Here is a 13,494-nt window from a genome sequence, read left to right as displayed (position 1 = left end):
TAAAACAATCATGAAAATCCTGACATTCCCACTAGTAAGTAAACATTGTGATGGGGACCCAGCAGTTGCGCAGCGGGTTAAGCACATGTGGCGCAAAGCACAAGGACCTGCATAAGGATCCCGGTTCGAGCCCCCAGCTCCCCACCTGCAGGGGAATCACTTCACAGGCAGTGAAGCAGGTCTGCAGGTGTCTGTCTTTCTCTCCCCCTCTCTGTCTTCCCCTCCTCTCTCCATTTCTCTCTGTCCTATCCAACAACAATAACAATAATAATAACAACAACGATAAATAACAAGGGCAACAAAAGTAAAAAAATGGCCTCCAGAAGCAGTGGAGTCATAGTGCAGGCACCAAGTCCCAGAAATAATCCTGGAGGCAAAAAATAAAAATAAAAAAACACTGTGATTAAGAATGAAATAATTATGATTTTAAAAACAGTAGTGAAAAAATGCATTTTATACATCAAAACTCACCCCAGAAATTCTTCATCTTTCAATACAGTGATGTATTTTCTAACTGTAAGGTGATGGTGCTACAAACCCCCTTCTCCCCCCAAAAGAAACTCCTATCTTTACTGAGAGGCAAACACTTCTGAATTCTGAAGTTATAGGTAGCCCTGCCGAGTGAACTAATGACACTCTAAAAATGCAGACACCAACAACAAGTCCTTGACATTTATGAAAAGGTAGGCACCAAGCCTGACAAAATGATCTAAAATTCACAAACAACACGACAGCACATATGCCTTTCACAAAGTGAAGCCGAGGATAACAGAAATTTTTAATTGGTCTCTCCACATTCTCCGCTCTACTGCCTATAAAAGCAGATAAGAGCTCAGGGGGGTCTGGATGAGTTTCTTCAGAAAAGTCAGCATCCACTGTCAAGTCTCTGTGCCACAGTCACAGAACAAGCCCAAAGACCATGATGCTTTAGAATCTACAATAAATATTCCTCCTGTTCAGGAGAATTTCTTGAGTAGGCGCTTAATATCTTTATTATTCAAATTCTGACATAGGGCCTGGTAACTAGAAGTTTGCTAGGACAATTTTCCCTTAAAGTATTGCTGAGACAAATGCATTTTGTTTTTTGGTTTTGTTTTTTACCCATTTTATTGGATAGGACAGAGAGAAATTGAGAGAGGAGGGGGAGATACAGAGGGGGAGAGAGAGACACCTGCAGACCTACTTCACCGCTTGTGAAGCTTCCCTTCTTGCAGGTGGGGAGCTGGGGGCTCAAACTGGGATCCTTGTGCCGGCCCCGTAATTGTGAAATGCTTTTGGGACACAGGGCAGGAAGATATACCCATGGCAGATAAAGAAGACTCCATCAGTTACCTGTTCTTGTTTCTCCAGCCACCTGTCGACCATTGGATGACTGGCACTCAGAGATGAACGGGCATTGTCTCTCTGAAATTGGTTAGGCCAGTTACTAGTATCCCGTGGGAGGCTTCTGTAGTTTTCATCTTTCTGTTTACAAAAAGAAACACAAAGTTGTCCTGTGAAAACCAGACCGTACAAATTAATAACGTGCCCTTTTTTGTTTTCAAAATGTAGGAGAGAAAAAAAGCTCTACACACTACAAATCTTTCCCAAGCCAGTACAGAACCACTGATTGAGGAATTTGCCCCATCAGTCCAGGGCAAAGGACTAGAATGAGACGGTGAGGAGGGTTCCACACACCTGGCCAGATACAACACAAACATGGCCCCTTCTCAGCCCACCTGCTGGATCCGCCCTAGCTGAGAAGCACCACTCCCAAGGCTTTCATAGTCTCTCTCTCTTTTTAATATTTTCTTCCTCCTTTTTCAATTTAAATCTTTTTATCTATTTATTATTGGATAGTGACAGAGAAATTGAGAAGGGAGGGGGAGCTAGAGAAGGAGCGAGACAGAGAGACACCTGCAGCCCTGCTTCACTACCCATGAAGCTTTCCCCCTTCAGGTAGGGACCAGGGGCTTGAACCTTGGCCCCTGTGCACTGAAATGTGAGCGCTTAACCAGGTGAGCCACCACCTGGCCCTTTATTTCTCTACTTATTTATTTAAATGAGAGAGTAACAGAGACAGATGCAGGAGCGGGGGGCAATCCAGAACACTGTTTGGTTTATGGTGGTGCCGGGCATTGAACCTAAGACCTTGGAGTCTGAGGCATGAAAACCTTACAGAATCACTATGTTGTCTCCCCAGCCCAACGTCCATAGTCTTGCCATCATCATTTGTTTTTTCTTTTTTCTAGTGTCATAGCTATACTGAGAGCTATTTTCTATCATTCTCAAGCAGGTAAAAGGAGGAGGAGGAGAAAGAGAAGAAGAAGGAGAACAAGGAGGAGAAGAAGGAGGAGGAGGAGAAGGAAAAGAAGAAGGAGAAGAAGGAGTAGGGGGAGGAGGAGGAGAAGAAGAAGAAGAAGAAGAAGAAGAAGAAGAAGAAGAAGAAGAAGAAGAAGAAGAAGAAGAAGAAGAAGAAGAAGAAGAAGGAGAAGAAGGAGAAGAAGAAGGAGAAAGAAGGATGGAGGTAGAGGAGGAGAAGGAAATTGCTTATGTATATTCCTGTAGTTTTGTTACTTTTGGAAAGAGACCTAAGACACCCTAGATCATTCTGTGATATATTCTCACAAGCTCATTGCAAACACTCATGAAAAATATCAAGAACAGAATCAAAATCAATCTGTCCAAATACACGGTATATAATAAGACACAAAATTGTTCACCTCAAATGTCAAGTAATGTTTTAGCATAAACCTAGCAGACTGATAAATATTTAACGCACTCTAAGGGCGCCCAAGTTGCAAGAAGTAAAAGCCAGCAGTCAGCCAGGAATCACTTCTGTTCCAGCGTGAGTGTGATCAGATAACTAATCCAAAAACTATGTTTAAGTTATTAGATCAAACTCAGATGCTTGCTTCAGGGGCAGAGAGAAGATGCCTCAGGTGTGTGCTGAGCCCTACCTGGGGCTCAGACCAGAGTCCTGGAGTTACAGAGGGAGTCCCCAGGCACGGGAGGACAGACCGCTGCAGGGCTGTGATGTCTCTCTCTCTCTGCTCCTTTATCTAAAAAGACAGGCCAGAGTTCTGCAAACTCCTGGCTCTCTAAATTATTAGCTGATAATAGATATGTCCCCCCACTTCCAGTTCTTTACAGCACAGACCCACAATATTGGCGGGTCTTCAAAACTAACAGTGTCAGACAGAGGCAGAGGAGGAGGAAGAGAGACAAGGACAAGGAGGAGAGACATGACAGCATAGAGCTCCCCTGTGGAGCCTCACACAGGCCTTCCATTTCGTCCTGAAATTTCAGCCTGAGTCCTTGCAGGTGACCAGGTGTGAACACTGCCAGGGAGTTAGTTATCTCCTGGTTCCAGTCACCCTCCTGCACTGCTTAACCATCATGCACAAATGCAGAAACAGAAAGGTTTACAGTCACAAGTCTGCACTGGAGAGATCCAGCAGTCAGCCAGGAATCACTTCTGCTCCTGCATGAGTGTGATCAGATAACTAAGCCAAAAATTATTTGAAAAGCTTAAGCCCAGATCAACAAATTCTCTAAGAATGGATCAATCTACATGTCAGCGTAAAACTCTATAAAGATCTTTAAAAATATGCCTTCGGAAAAGAGGTGTCCGAAGGGGCTGGGTGGTGGCACACTGGGTTAAGCACACATCGTACAAAGTGCAAAGGCAAGGATCCTGGTTTGAGCCCCCAGCTCCCCACCTGCATGGGGGGAAGCTTCACAAGTGGTGAAGCAGGTCTGCAGGTGTCTCGCTGTCTCTCTCCCTAGCTTCCCTTTCCCCTCTCAATTTCACTGTGTCCTATCCAAAAAAAAAAAAAAAAAAAACTCAAAGAAAAAAAAATGCCACAGGAGCAGTGGATTCATAGCGCAGGTACAAAAAAGGAAAAGGAAAGAAGTGTTCTCAGCTCCCAGTCTAACGGGACTTGAGCAGCAAGCGCATCTCATGGGGAAAACTGTTTCTGGCTACTGCAGCTTGAGGTGGCTGTCGTGAGGCGTCTCCACACATGGAAGAAAAAGCCTCAGAAGATGAAAGGATGCCTCCTCTCCGGAGATGAAGGGTGACCTTGCTTTGCAGGAACACAGAGATGGTAACAACAACAAATACTCCCTGTATCCCCAAACACAAAGATTCCCCCCCAAAAAAAAAACCATGAGCGGGGAGGGGGAAGGGGGGTTCTGTGGAGCTGGGGGGCTGGGGGCTGGCGCAGCAGCGGGGAGGCCTCCAGGGAACCTCAACACCACAGTGCAGCGCCAAGGACACAAGAGGAGGAACCCCATACACAGTGGAGCAGCACTTGCTGCCTCTCTCTCTCTCTCTCTCTCCATAAAAAACATACAACAGGGGGTTCGGCGGTAGCTCAGCGGGTTAAGTGCACATGGCACAAAGTGTGGGGACTGTTGTAAGGATCCCGGTTCAAGTCCCCGGCTCCCCACCTGCAGGGGAGTCGCTTCACAGGTGGTGAAGCAGGTCTGCAGGTGTCTGTCTTTCTCTCCCCCTCTCTGTCTTCCCCTCCTCTCTCCGGTTCTCTCTGTCCTATCCAACAACGACATCAATGGCAGTAATAACAACAACAAGGGCAACAAAATGGGGAAAAAAAAATGGAGGTGCCAGATGCCACATCTCTTGATGCCTAGAACTCAGAAAGATGCTGATACTTCCGTGTGAGTCACCATCACCATCCTCTTTCCTTGAACAGCCTTACTTCTTCTCTCTAGGGACTCGTTGCATTGCCTTCTTCCAGCTACGGCAAGAAAATCAGGATCCAGTTTCAACACCTGTCCCACAAGTTCTAGGTCCATGCTACTAACTTTAAACTTTTCCTGAGTCCACAGTCTTCAGTTTCCAACAGGATGTCCCAATGATATACCACCAGCAACAAAACCTCAGGTCATCTCAAGTGACATGTTGCTGCTTCCTGTATCAATTGGGACACCTCCTTCTTCAAATGCCCCTTCCTTCCTGCCTTCCTTCCTTTCCTTTTTCCTTCCTTCCTTCCCTCCCTTTTTCCCTCCTCCAGGGTTATCGCTGGGGCTCGGTGCCAGCACTACAAATCCAGTACTCTCCATGGACTTTTTTTTTTCTCTTTTACTGGACAGGACAGAGAGGAATTGAAAGAGGTAGGGGAGATAGAGAGGGAGAGAGCTAGAGAGACACCTGCAGACATGCTTCACCGCTTGTGAAGCGTCTCCCCCACAGGTGGGAAGCAGGGGCTCGAACCTGGATCCTTGAGCAGGTCCTTGCACTTAGTGCTGTGTGTACTTAACCAGGTGTGCCACTGGATGGCACCCTCAAAAGCTACTTTCTCTAATAATTACTTCCCAGTTCCAACCAACAAGGCCACGGTTGTTATCACTATATACTAATCAGACATCTAATTATAGCCCCAACTTATAAATTAACTTGATTTTTTATTTTTTTTCATTTTTATAATTCACCTTTTAAAATTACTATGTCCACTTAAAGTGGGACTTAGCAGGGGATCATTATCCACCTTTAAATCCAGCCACTTAGCTTGATAGCCGAGGCCAAGAGAAGGACTTTCCTCTAACAGTCAAGGAAACAGCTTAGCCTGACTTCAGAAGCTGAGGATTGGAAAAGTGATTTTCATAATTACTAAGGGGAAGCTTTAAGAGAAAAATGTATCCACATAGATGTCACCAAAACTTCCTTTACACTGAAATACAGTCACTAGATTTTAAGGTTGACACTGACAGATGCCTGACATTTTCTCCACGGCTACTTGTCAGATTAACAGCATCTGATGTCTGTGGAAGACATGATTATCCGCCAGTGCATCTAAGAAGGCGTGCCATTGCTCCAGTTAGGCCGGCCATGACAACCGTGGTAAGGCAGAGAAGGCAAAAGATCCAAAGATGGGTGGTCTGGACCCCATCTCCAAAATCTTACTATTTCAGATTCTTAGAAGCAGTTTTGAGTAGCAAGTTGATAACAAAAATAAAAAGAGCACTCGCCCCTTCTAACGAGAACACTGCCCTAATTTAATATTAAGGAAGAGGGAAGAATATATTCTGGTGTTTATTTATAATGTATTAAAAGTGATTTTTGTATTATTATTGGGGGGGGTTGATGCTTCCCAGTGGAATCATTACTTACGCAGACAATTTCCAGGCACCCACAGTGGTCCCTCCACCCCCCCCCCATTGCCTCCCCAGAGTCCTTTGCTTTGGTGTGATACACCATTTCCAAGGCAGGGGTAGAATAGCATAATGGTTATGGAAACAAACTTTCATGCTTGAGGCTCCAAAGTCTCAGGTTAAATCCACCGAACCACTATAAGCCAGAGCTGAGCGGTGCTCTGGAAAAAATTAAAAAATAAAAAATACCCCATGTCTAGTCCATACCTCACTCTGTGCTCTCCCTCCCTCCCAGAGTCCTTTGCATTGGTGTGATACCCCATGTCCAGTCCATGACTCACTCTGTGCTCTCCTTTCTTCCTGTTCTCTACTTTATTAAGTCCCGCTAATAAGTGAGACCATTTGGTATCTGTCCTTCTCTTTTTTGCTCATCTCACTCAGCGTGACGTCCTCAAGTTTTATCCAAGAAGATGCAAAGGCGACAACTTCGACCTTTATCACAGCTGAGTACTATTCCATCATGTATATAATACTACTTTGCTGTTGTTGTTGTTGTTGTTTGGTCCATCCATTGTGGAAAGCAATCTGGAAACTTATCAGGACACTAGGAATGAACCTACTCTACGATCCAGCAATTCCTTGCCTGGGGATTTTCCCCCCAGAAGAAACAGAAACTCCTCTCAGCAGAGATCTGTGTACACTTGTGTTCCTAGCAGTAGAGTTTGCAATCGACACAACCTGGAATCATACCAGATGTCCAACATCAGAGGAGGGGCCAAAGTGATCTGAAATCTTTATCAAGGTCAGGAAAAATATCTGGTGCACGCCATTCGTGGCTCCCAACGGAGACGTCCACCCGGCGTTCTATTCTCACTTTGAAAACATCCCAGGGGAAACAGTTTCCTAAAGTACGGCAGCCATCTTTTTGTCTATGTGAAATCAAACTCTACTAGCAGATGACAAAAGTGAAAAAGTCAGATGTGTGGCACCAAGCGCAAGGACCGGCGTAAGGATCCCGGTTTGAGCCCCCGGCTCCCCACCTGCAGGGGAGTCGCTTCATAGGTGGTGAAGCAGGTCTGCAGGTGTCTGTCTTTCTCTCCCCCTCTCTCCATCTCTTTGTGTCCTATCCAACAATGACAACATCAACAACAATGACTATAACAAGGGCAACAAAAGAGAATAAGTAAATAAATATTTTTTAAAAACTTTAAAAAATTCAGATGTATTTTTTTAACCTAGTATGCAGAATTGGAAGAAATAAAAAACAAACCACCATTTTGTTTTGTTTTGTTTTGTTTCCCTGTCACTGAGGCTTCACCTCTTGGGGTCATTTTATTTTTTTCTGTTGGGTGGTGGTGGTGGTGGTGGTGGTGGTGGTGGTGGTGGTGATGGGGGGGTGGGTGAAGAGGGATTGCCCCATAACGCAGGAGCTTCATGCCTCAGACGTGGCAAAGAGGAACTTTCCCCATGAGCTCTCTCACCAGGCCTATCAAAAAAAAAAAAGACTTTTTTTTTGTTCCAGGCTTATTGCCGGGGCTCAGTGCCTGCACCATGAATCCACTGCTCCTGGAGACCATTACCCCCCCTTTGTTGCCCTTGTTGTTGTAGCCTTGTTGTGGTTATTATTATTGTTGTTGTTGTTGCTGTCGTTGGATAGGACAGAGAGAAATGGAGAGAGGAGGGGAAGACAGAGAGGGGGAGAGAAAGACAAGACACCTGCAGACCTGCTTCACCGCCTGTGAAGCGACTCCCCTGAAGGTGGGGAGCCGAGGGCTCGAATCAGGATCCTTATGCCGGTCCTTGCGCTTTGTGCCACCTGTGCTTAACCCGCTATGCTACCGCCCAACTCCCCCAAAAAAGTCATTTCTATTCTCACAAGAAGTCAGAGTCATATGTAAATAAATCTGAGACTGTCACTTTAAGTCTGGTACATTCTCTAATCAAATTCATGCCTCCACTCTGTGCACTGGTAAACTTCAAAACAAAAACTATTCTTTTTCTCTTGACTTATAGAATCCTATCTGTAGTGCCCATATGGAAAATCCCAATGATTATTAAATTTGCTAATGACAAGAAATAATTTATTAGAATAAAGCCACTGCTTTAGCTAAAAGATTATATAAGAAAAATACCACCAGGAATTCCTCTGCCTTTTTTTTTTAATTATATCTTTAATCCTTCACTTCTGAGGCGGCCCAGACAGCCACCAGGCTTTACACTGGGAGAGAAATTTTCCCTCTTGCCAGGAAAAAACAGATGTTCCTGCTGTGATCAGGGATTTCCTTATCATCTAAATGTAATACCACATCATCAGGTGTCAGAAAGCCACCCAGGCTGAGAAATGCATTTTAATTTGCTGTTCCACTGTACAAGTGTCCCAGTTATGGAGAGACTGTCTTCCCGAGTAGGGAAAGAGATTGCTCCCCCCACCAAGCCAGCGGCTATTCCACACAGAGAAATCACACAGAACCCGGCCCACACCATGAGTAAGAAGCCATCTTGGGCTTACGAAGCTGCACTCATCAGAACTTATCTCTCAGAAACAGCTATTTAGCTGATGGTCAGATTTCCCGGCAAACCTGTGTCACTCTGTTGCAGGAATATGGGTATATCTCACGGATATTCTAGAAGCAGTGAAGTATTTCTTTTTCTTTTTTTTTTTTTTAACATTTTTTAAATATTTATTTATTTTCCCTTTTGTTGCCCTTGTTGTTTTTTATTGTTGTGGTTATTGTTGTTGTTGTTGTTATTGATGTAGTCATTGTTAGATAGGACAGAGAGAAATGGAGAGAGGAGGGGAAGACAGAGAGGGGGAGAAAAAGACAGACACCTGCAGACCTGCATCACCGCCTGTGAAGCGACTCCCCTGCAGGTGGGGAGCCGGTGGCTCGAACCGGGATCCTTACACTGGTCCTTGCGCTTGGCGCCATGTGCGCTTAACCTGCTGCACTACCGCCCGACTCCCAAGCAATGAAGTATTTCTATGTTGCCATGGAAAGCCTGAGGACTTCCCCAGTATGTTATGTGCATCCCCACCCCCCCCCAAAAAAAAAGCTTTTAAAAGCCATTAGGAATCGTGCCATATTTTAAAACACAAAGTCCTCAATGCATACATGCCTTCTCTCTAGCACTCTCTGTGCGTCTATACAAGGTTTGAATGGCTCCGTGTGGCCTTTAAGATTTTAAACTGAAAATATTTCTCAACCCAACAATCACAGTCAAAGGAAATTCAGCTTTCTGCTTTATGATCTCCTACAAGAAATCACACACACACGAAACTATTTTCAGGATGTCTGATTTGAAAGGATGAGAACGAAATTAAATGAGAAATTATATGACTTGGGTTTTTTTCTTTTCCTTTTTTTTTTTTTAATTACATGTAGCTTGTTAAAATCAGACCCATCCCTGTCTCTGGAGCCAGCCATTATCTTGTGGGCCTCTATGTAACTACACTACACCATCCCCTTGGCGTCAATGCCAAAGACTCAATTTAGAAGAGATTCCCAACTATAAAAAGGTCTATAAAGAAGATTGTGGTCAAGAGGCATTTCTGACCTTCAAATTGTCCTCTGGATAATAAATGAGAGGAGAGGGACATTAAAAAAATACACACACACACACACACACACATATACATTCACATGTACCAAACAAAACCACATTAAATAATCAACTAGCAAGCAGAGATTATCTATCTGGCAGTTCCCACCAGCTGAAGTAATAGCCAGAATATAAAAACATTTTTTTAAAGTAGGGAAAGACCTATTGTTATTCCGAATATCCTTATTTGTCATGATCAGTCCTAGGCAGGTGGCTATTTGGAGGTGTGAGAAATTAAACAGCATTCTTCACACTCTATTCTGCTTGCAGCGCCTAAATGTGGCCATCTAAGGTCACACAATTTCTTCCCACAATAGTTGCGATTCACCAGCCCCTATCAGCTCTAATTCCCATAAGTAAATGAGCTTAAACACTGGCATGTTTATGTAAACACCTTACTTTCCTTTCTGATACATTCGCCATCGTTATTCAAGAGAGGGGTGGACGAGATAAAGGGGAAACGTTAATACATTTCTTCTGAGTAAAAGCGGCAGAACACAACACGAGTAGAAAATTCAAACACCCACCGATATTTTTCAGAACAAGCAACTGCAGACACTGGAAACAGAAACACACTTTACTGAACTCTGATAAAAAAGATGGCAACAACAAACGCTGATTAAATTGACACGATGAATTTTTTTCAGTGAAAGATTGCATTTCTTACCATACCTCTATAGTTCAAATTTCATACAAATAAACATTTTAAGTCTCTTTGTTCATTTATTTATTTTCAGTGCTTTTTAAAATTAACTTTTTTTTTTTTTTGGATAGAGACAGAGAGAAATTGAAAGGGAGCAGAGAGGCAGAGTGAGAGAGAGAGAGATACTTGCAGTCTTGCTTTACCAGCCATGATCTTCCCACCTGCAGGGGGGAGCTGGGGGATTGAACCTGAGTCCTTGTGCACTTTACCAGGTATACCACCACCTGGTCCCTATTTTTACCTTCTTTGAAGACATATTTTAACTTTTGAACAGGAATTATGAACAAAAATTGAAAACCCAACCACATTCTATTAAGACAAAAAAAAAATCTCTTCTAACATTATCCATCTGATTGTATGAGGTTTCGGTTTTTGTTGTTGTTTTTTTCCAGCTTTGAAATGTTGGAAGTACACAGCTTTTGAGACTAATTCTGGTCTGAAAGCTCTTAACTGAAACTTATTTCTTTCCCCCAGTATTTTATGACACATGGTCAATAATAGCTTCTAGATCAGAAAAATATATTTAGATATGAGTGAAAGTAAAAATACTGATTACGCCGGGGAGGGAGGGAGTGTGGCCAGTCGTGCTGGAACTCCGTCTCATGAAGACATACACCACCAGTTTAGAATCACCACCAGTCTGCAAATACACCTCTTGTCACATAGTGATCCTTCCGATTCACAACAAGCAAGCAAGTAAAAGCATGATAAATGGAGTGTCAGGAAAGACGTCCAAGATGCAGGAATGGGGCCTCGCCAATGGACAGTGCTGCCACTGCCTCCTCTCTCCCTCTCTCTCCCTCTCTCTCTCTCTCCCTTTCTAAAATAAATGAATGGAAAAATGGCCCTAGGATTATTCCTTGGCGGCAAATCAAAATCAAAAAGGACATCTGGGTTGTATCTCACAAGCTACAACTAACTGGCCAGGAGTTGACTCTTGCCTCAGAACAAGACTGCCCTGGGATGTGAGCACAGAGGGATCCTCCGACAGCCAGCCCGGCTGCAAACACGGTCACTCCTGCCCCTCACAAAGCATGAAGGTCACAGAGGTGACCTTGGGAGTGGAGAGTTCTCTTCCACCAGCCGATCTGCTCCTGAGCTGGCCCCGGGGAAACCCAGGAGAGACCTGGTAGAGCCCAGCATCGTTCAGGCTACTTATTTGTATGGTTTCTCCAGTGCTACCCACCCAATTCCACAGTTTCAAAAGCTTTGAAAAGGGAGTCAGGCGGTGGTGCAGCGGGTTAAGCGCACGTGGCAGGCAAAGCACAAGGACCAGGCATAAGGATCCCGGTTCGAGCCCCTGGCTCCCCACCTGCAGGGGAGTTGCTTCACAGGCGGTGAAGCAGGTCTGCAGGTGTCTGTCTTTCTCTCCCCCTCTCTGTCTTCCCCTCCTCTCTCCATTTCTCTCTGTCCTATCCAGCAACAATGACATCAATAACAAAACAACAATAAAAACAACAAGGGCAACAAAATGGAAAATAAATAAATATAAAAAAATTTTAAAACAAGCTTTGAAAAGCTTCAGATGCAGGGAGAGGGAGAGGGAGAGAGAGAGCAGAAGACTTGCAGAAGCTGTCTAACGCCCAAGCATCTACTGTCTTCATTACTCAAATACACAACACGAACCGTCCACATTTCCCGAAGCATGTCTGCCATCACTAAAGCGTTACATAGATCACACAAAATACTAAGCTTTGAGTATCAAGATCTTTGCACCAGACTGGGAGCCTATCAGTGTGAATCCTCAGCACTTCTATCAGCCACAGGGTGCGGTGGGTGGGAGAGGGATGGGTTAGCAGCACAATCAAATCATTTCTGTGTTAAGTCCCTCTGTACAGAAGCCAAGTTCATTTTCCCAAAGTTCGCCTCTTAATTGTGAGTTTACCTCTGCAGGTAAACCATTTCTATAGAAACGCTTTTGAAATTACAGAAGATGCTTGTCTCCACTTATCATAAAACTACTCTCTTTATTGCTTCTCACACAATAATGACTTTTCTGGAGAATCCCATCCCCACACAGGAAGCATTTAGCGTAAAGAAATTGATGGCTTAAAGTTCTAACAAATGAAGCTTTCCCGCCACCCCCACCCGACCCAACCAGCAGAAAAGCATCACTACTCTGAAGCGGGGATATTAATTTTCAAGGACACTACGTCCAAATATTATAACTGGAAATGATAGTTTTGGAACATGGGATTCTGGGAACTTGGAGTGGTTCCCCCCCCCTTCCATCATTCAAAAACCTTAGTCACCTGAATAATATGGACGGAAAGGAGCAGTCTGTCAGGAAGTCTGGACAAAGTGAGAGTGTGTAGTCTTCGAGTGCGGTATGTGTAAAAGAAAATCGGTGGGGCATTTTTTTAAGATTCAGTCCTGTCACGAGAAAGGCTGTCAACAGCAAGTAGTGAGATGTCATAAGGTCAGTGAAAGGACTTTTAGCACCCTCATGCCAAACAGACACAGCATCTGAGGGGCTGACCAGGGCTGCCAGGAGGCTCCCACCGCCCCGTGGCCTCTGCACTGAGCACCATCTTGGTTCCTGGACCCGGATGTCAGTGATAAACAAACAAACAAAAAATTAAATCTAGTTTGGGCGAAAAAAATATAAATTTATAGAACAGCTGCCAGGACAGTACAAGGAATGCCTGGCTATTTCATCCCTTTGAAGAACACTGCTAATGGCAGATTTTCAGTGCACACTTTTGCTTCACAACAAAGTTCTTACCTCAAAGCAAGATCCTCCAATTTCATCGGGTCAGCATGCTTCTTCCATCTACTCTGACCTGACCTGATCTGGTCTTTATGACAATGACACTCTTTTTTTAAAAAAATTATTTCTATTTATTTATTATTGGATAGTGACCGAGAGAAATTGAGAGGGGAAAGGGGTGATAGAGAGGGAGGGAGACAGAGAGACACCTGCAGACCTGCTTCACCCCCTCGTGAAGCTTTCCCCCTGCAGGTGGGGACCAGGGGCTGGAACCTGGGTCCTTGTGTACTGTAATGTACACAATGTAATGCGCTTAACCAGGCGTGCCACTATCTGAAAGCCCTGACAATGACATTCTTAAAGAAGGCTGGTCATGTAACCAGGG

The 13,494-nt window shown here is 44.3% G+C and overlaps 1 protein-coding gene across 13 annotated transcripts in view; it reads right to left on the bottom strand.

The window, feature by feature from the left end:
• PARD3 (par-3 family cell polarity regulator) overlaps positions 1–13,494 on the bottom strand; it is a 652,495-nt gene that overhangs the window by 360,428 nt on the left and 278,573 nt on the right. For 10 of the 13 annotated variants that reach the window (XM_060192488.1, XM_060192489.1, XM_060192482.1 and 7 more), the window contains one exon: positions 1,333–1,464. The exons of the other annotated variants lie outside the window; for them this stretch is intronic. In XM_060192488.1, coding sequence (XP_060048471.1) covers positions 1,333–1,464 — 132 coding nt within the window. The remainder of the gene's footprint in view (positions 1–1,332; positions 1,465–13,494) is intronic. 13 annotated transcript variants of the gene reach the window in all.

Source organism: Erinaceus europaeus, chromosome 6 (genome assembly GCF_950295315.1).
Source record: "Erinaceus europaeus chromosome 6, mEriEur2.1, whole genome shotgun sequence".
In the NCBI taxonomy this organism is placed as follows: domain Eukaryota; kingdom Metazoa; phylum Chordata; class Mammalia; order Eulipotyphla; family Erinaceidae; genus Erinaceus; species Erinaceus europaeus.
This window is presented reverse-complemented; position numbering and strand designations above follow the sequence as displayed.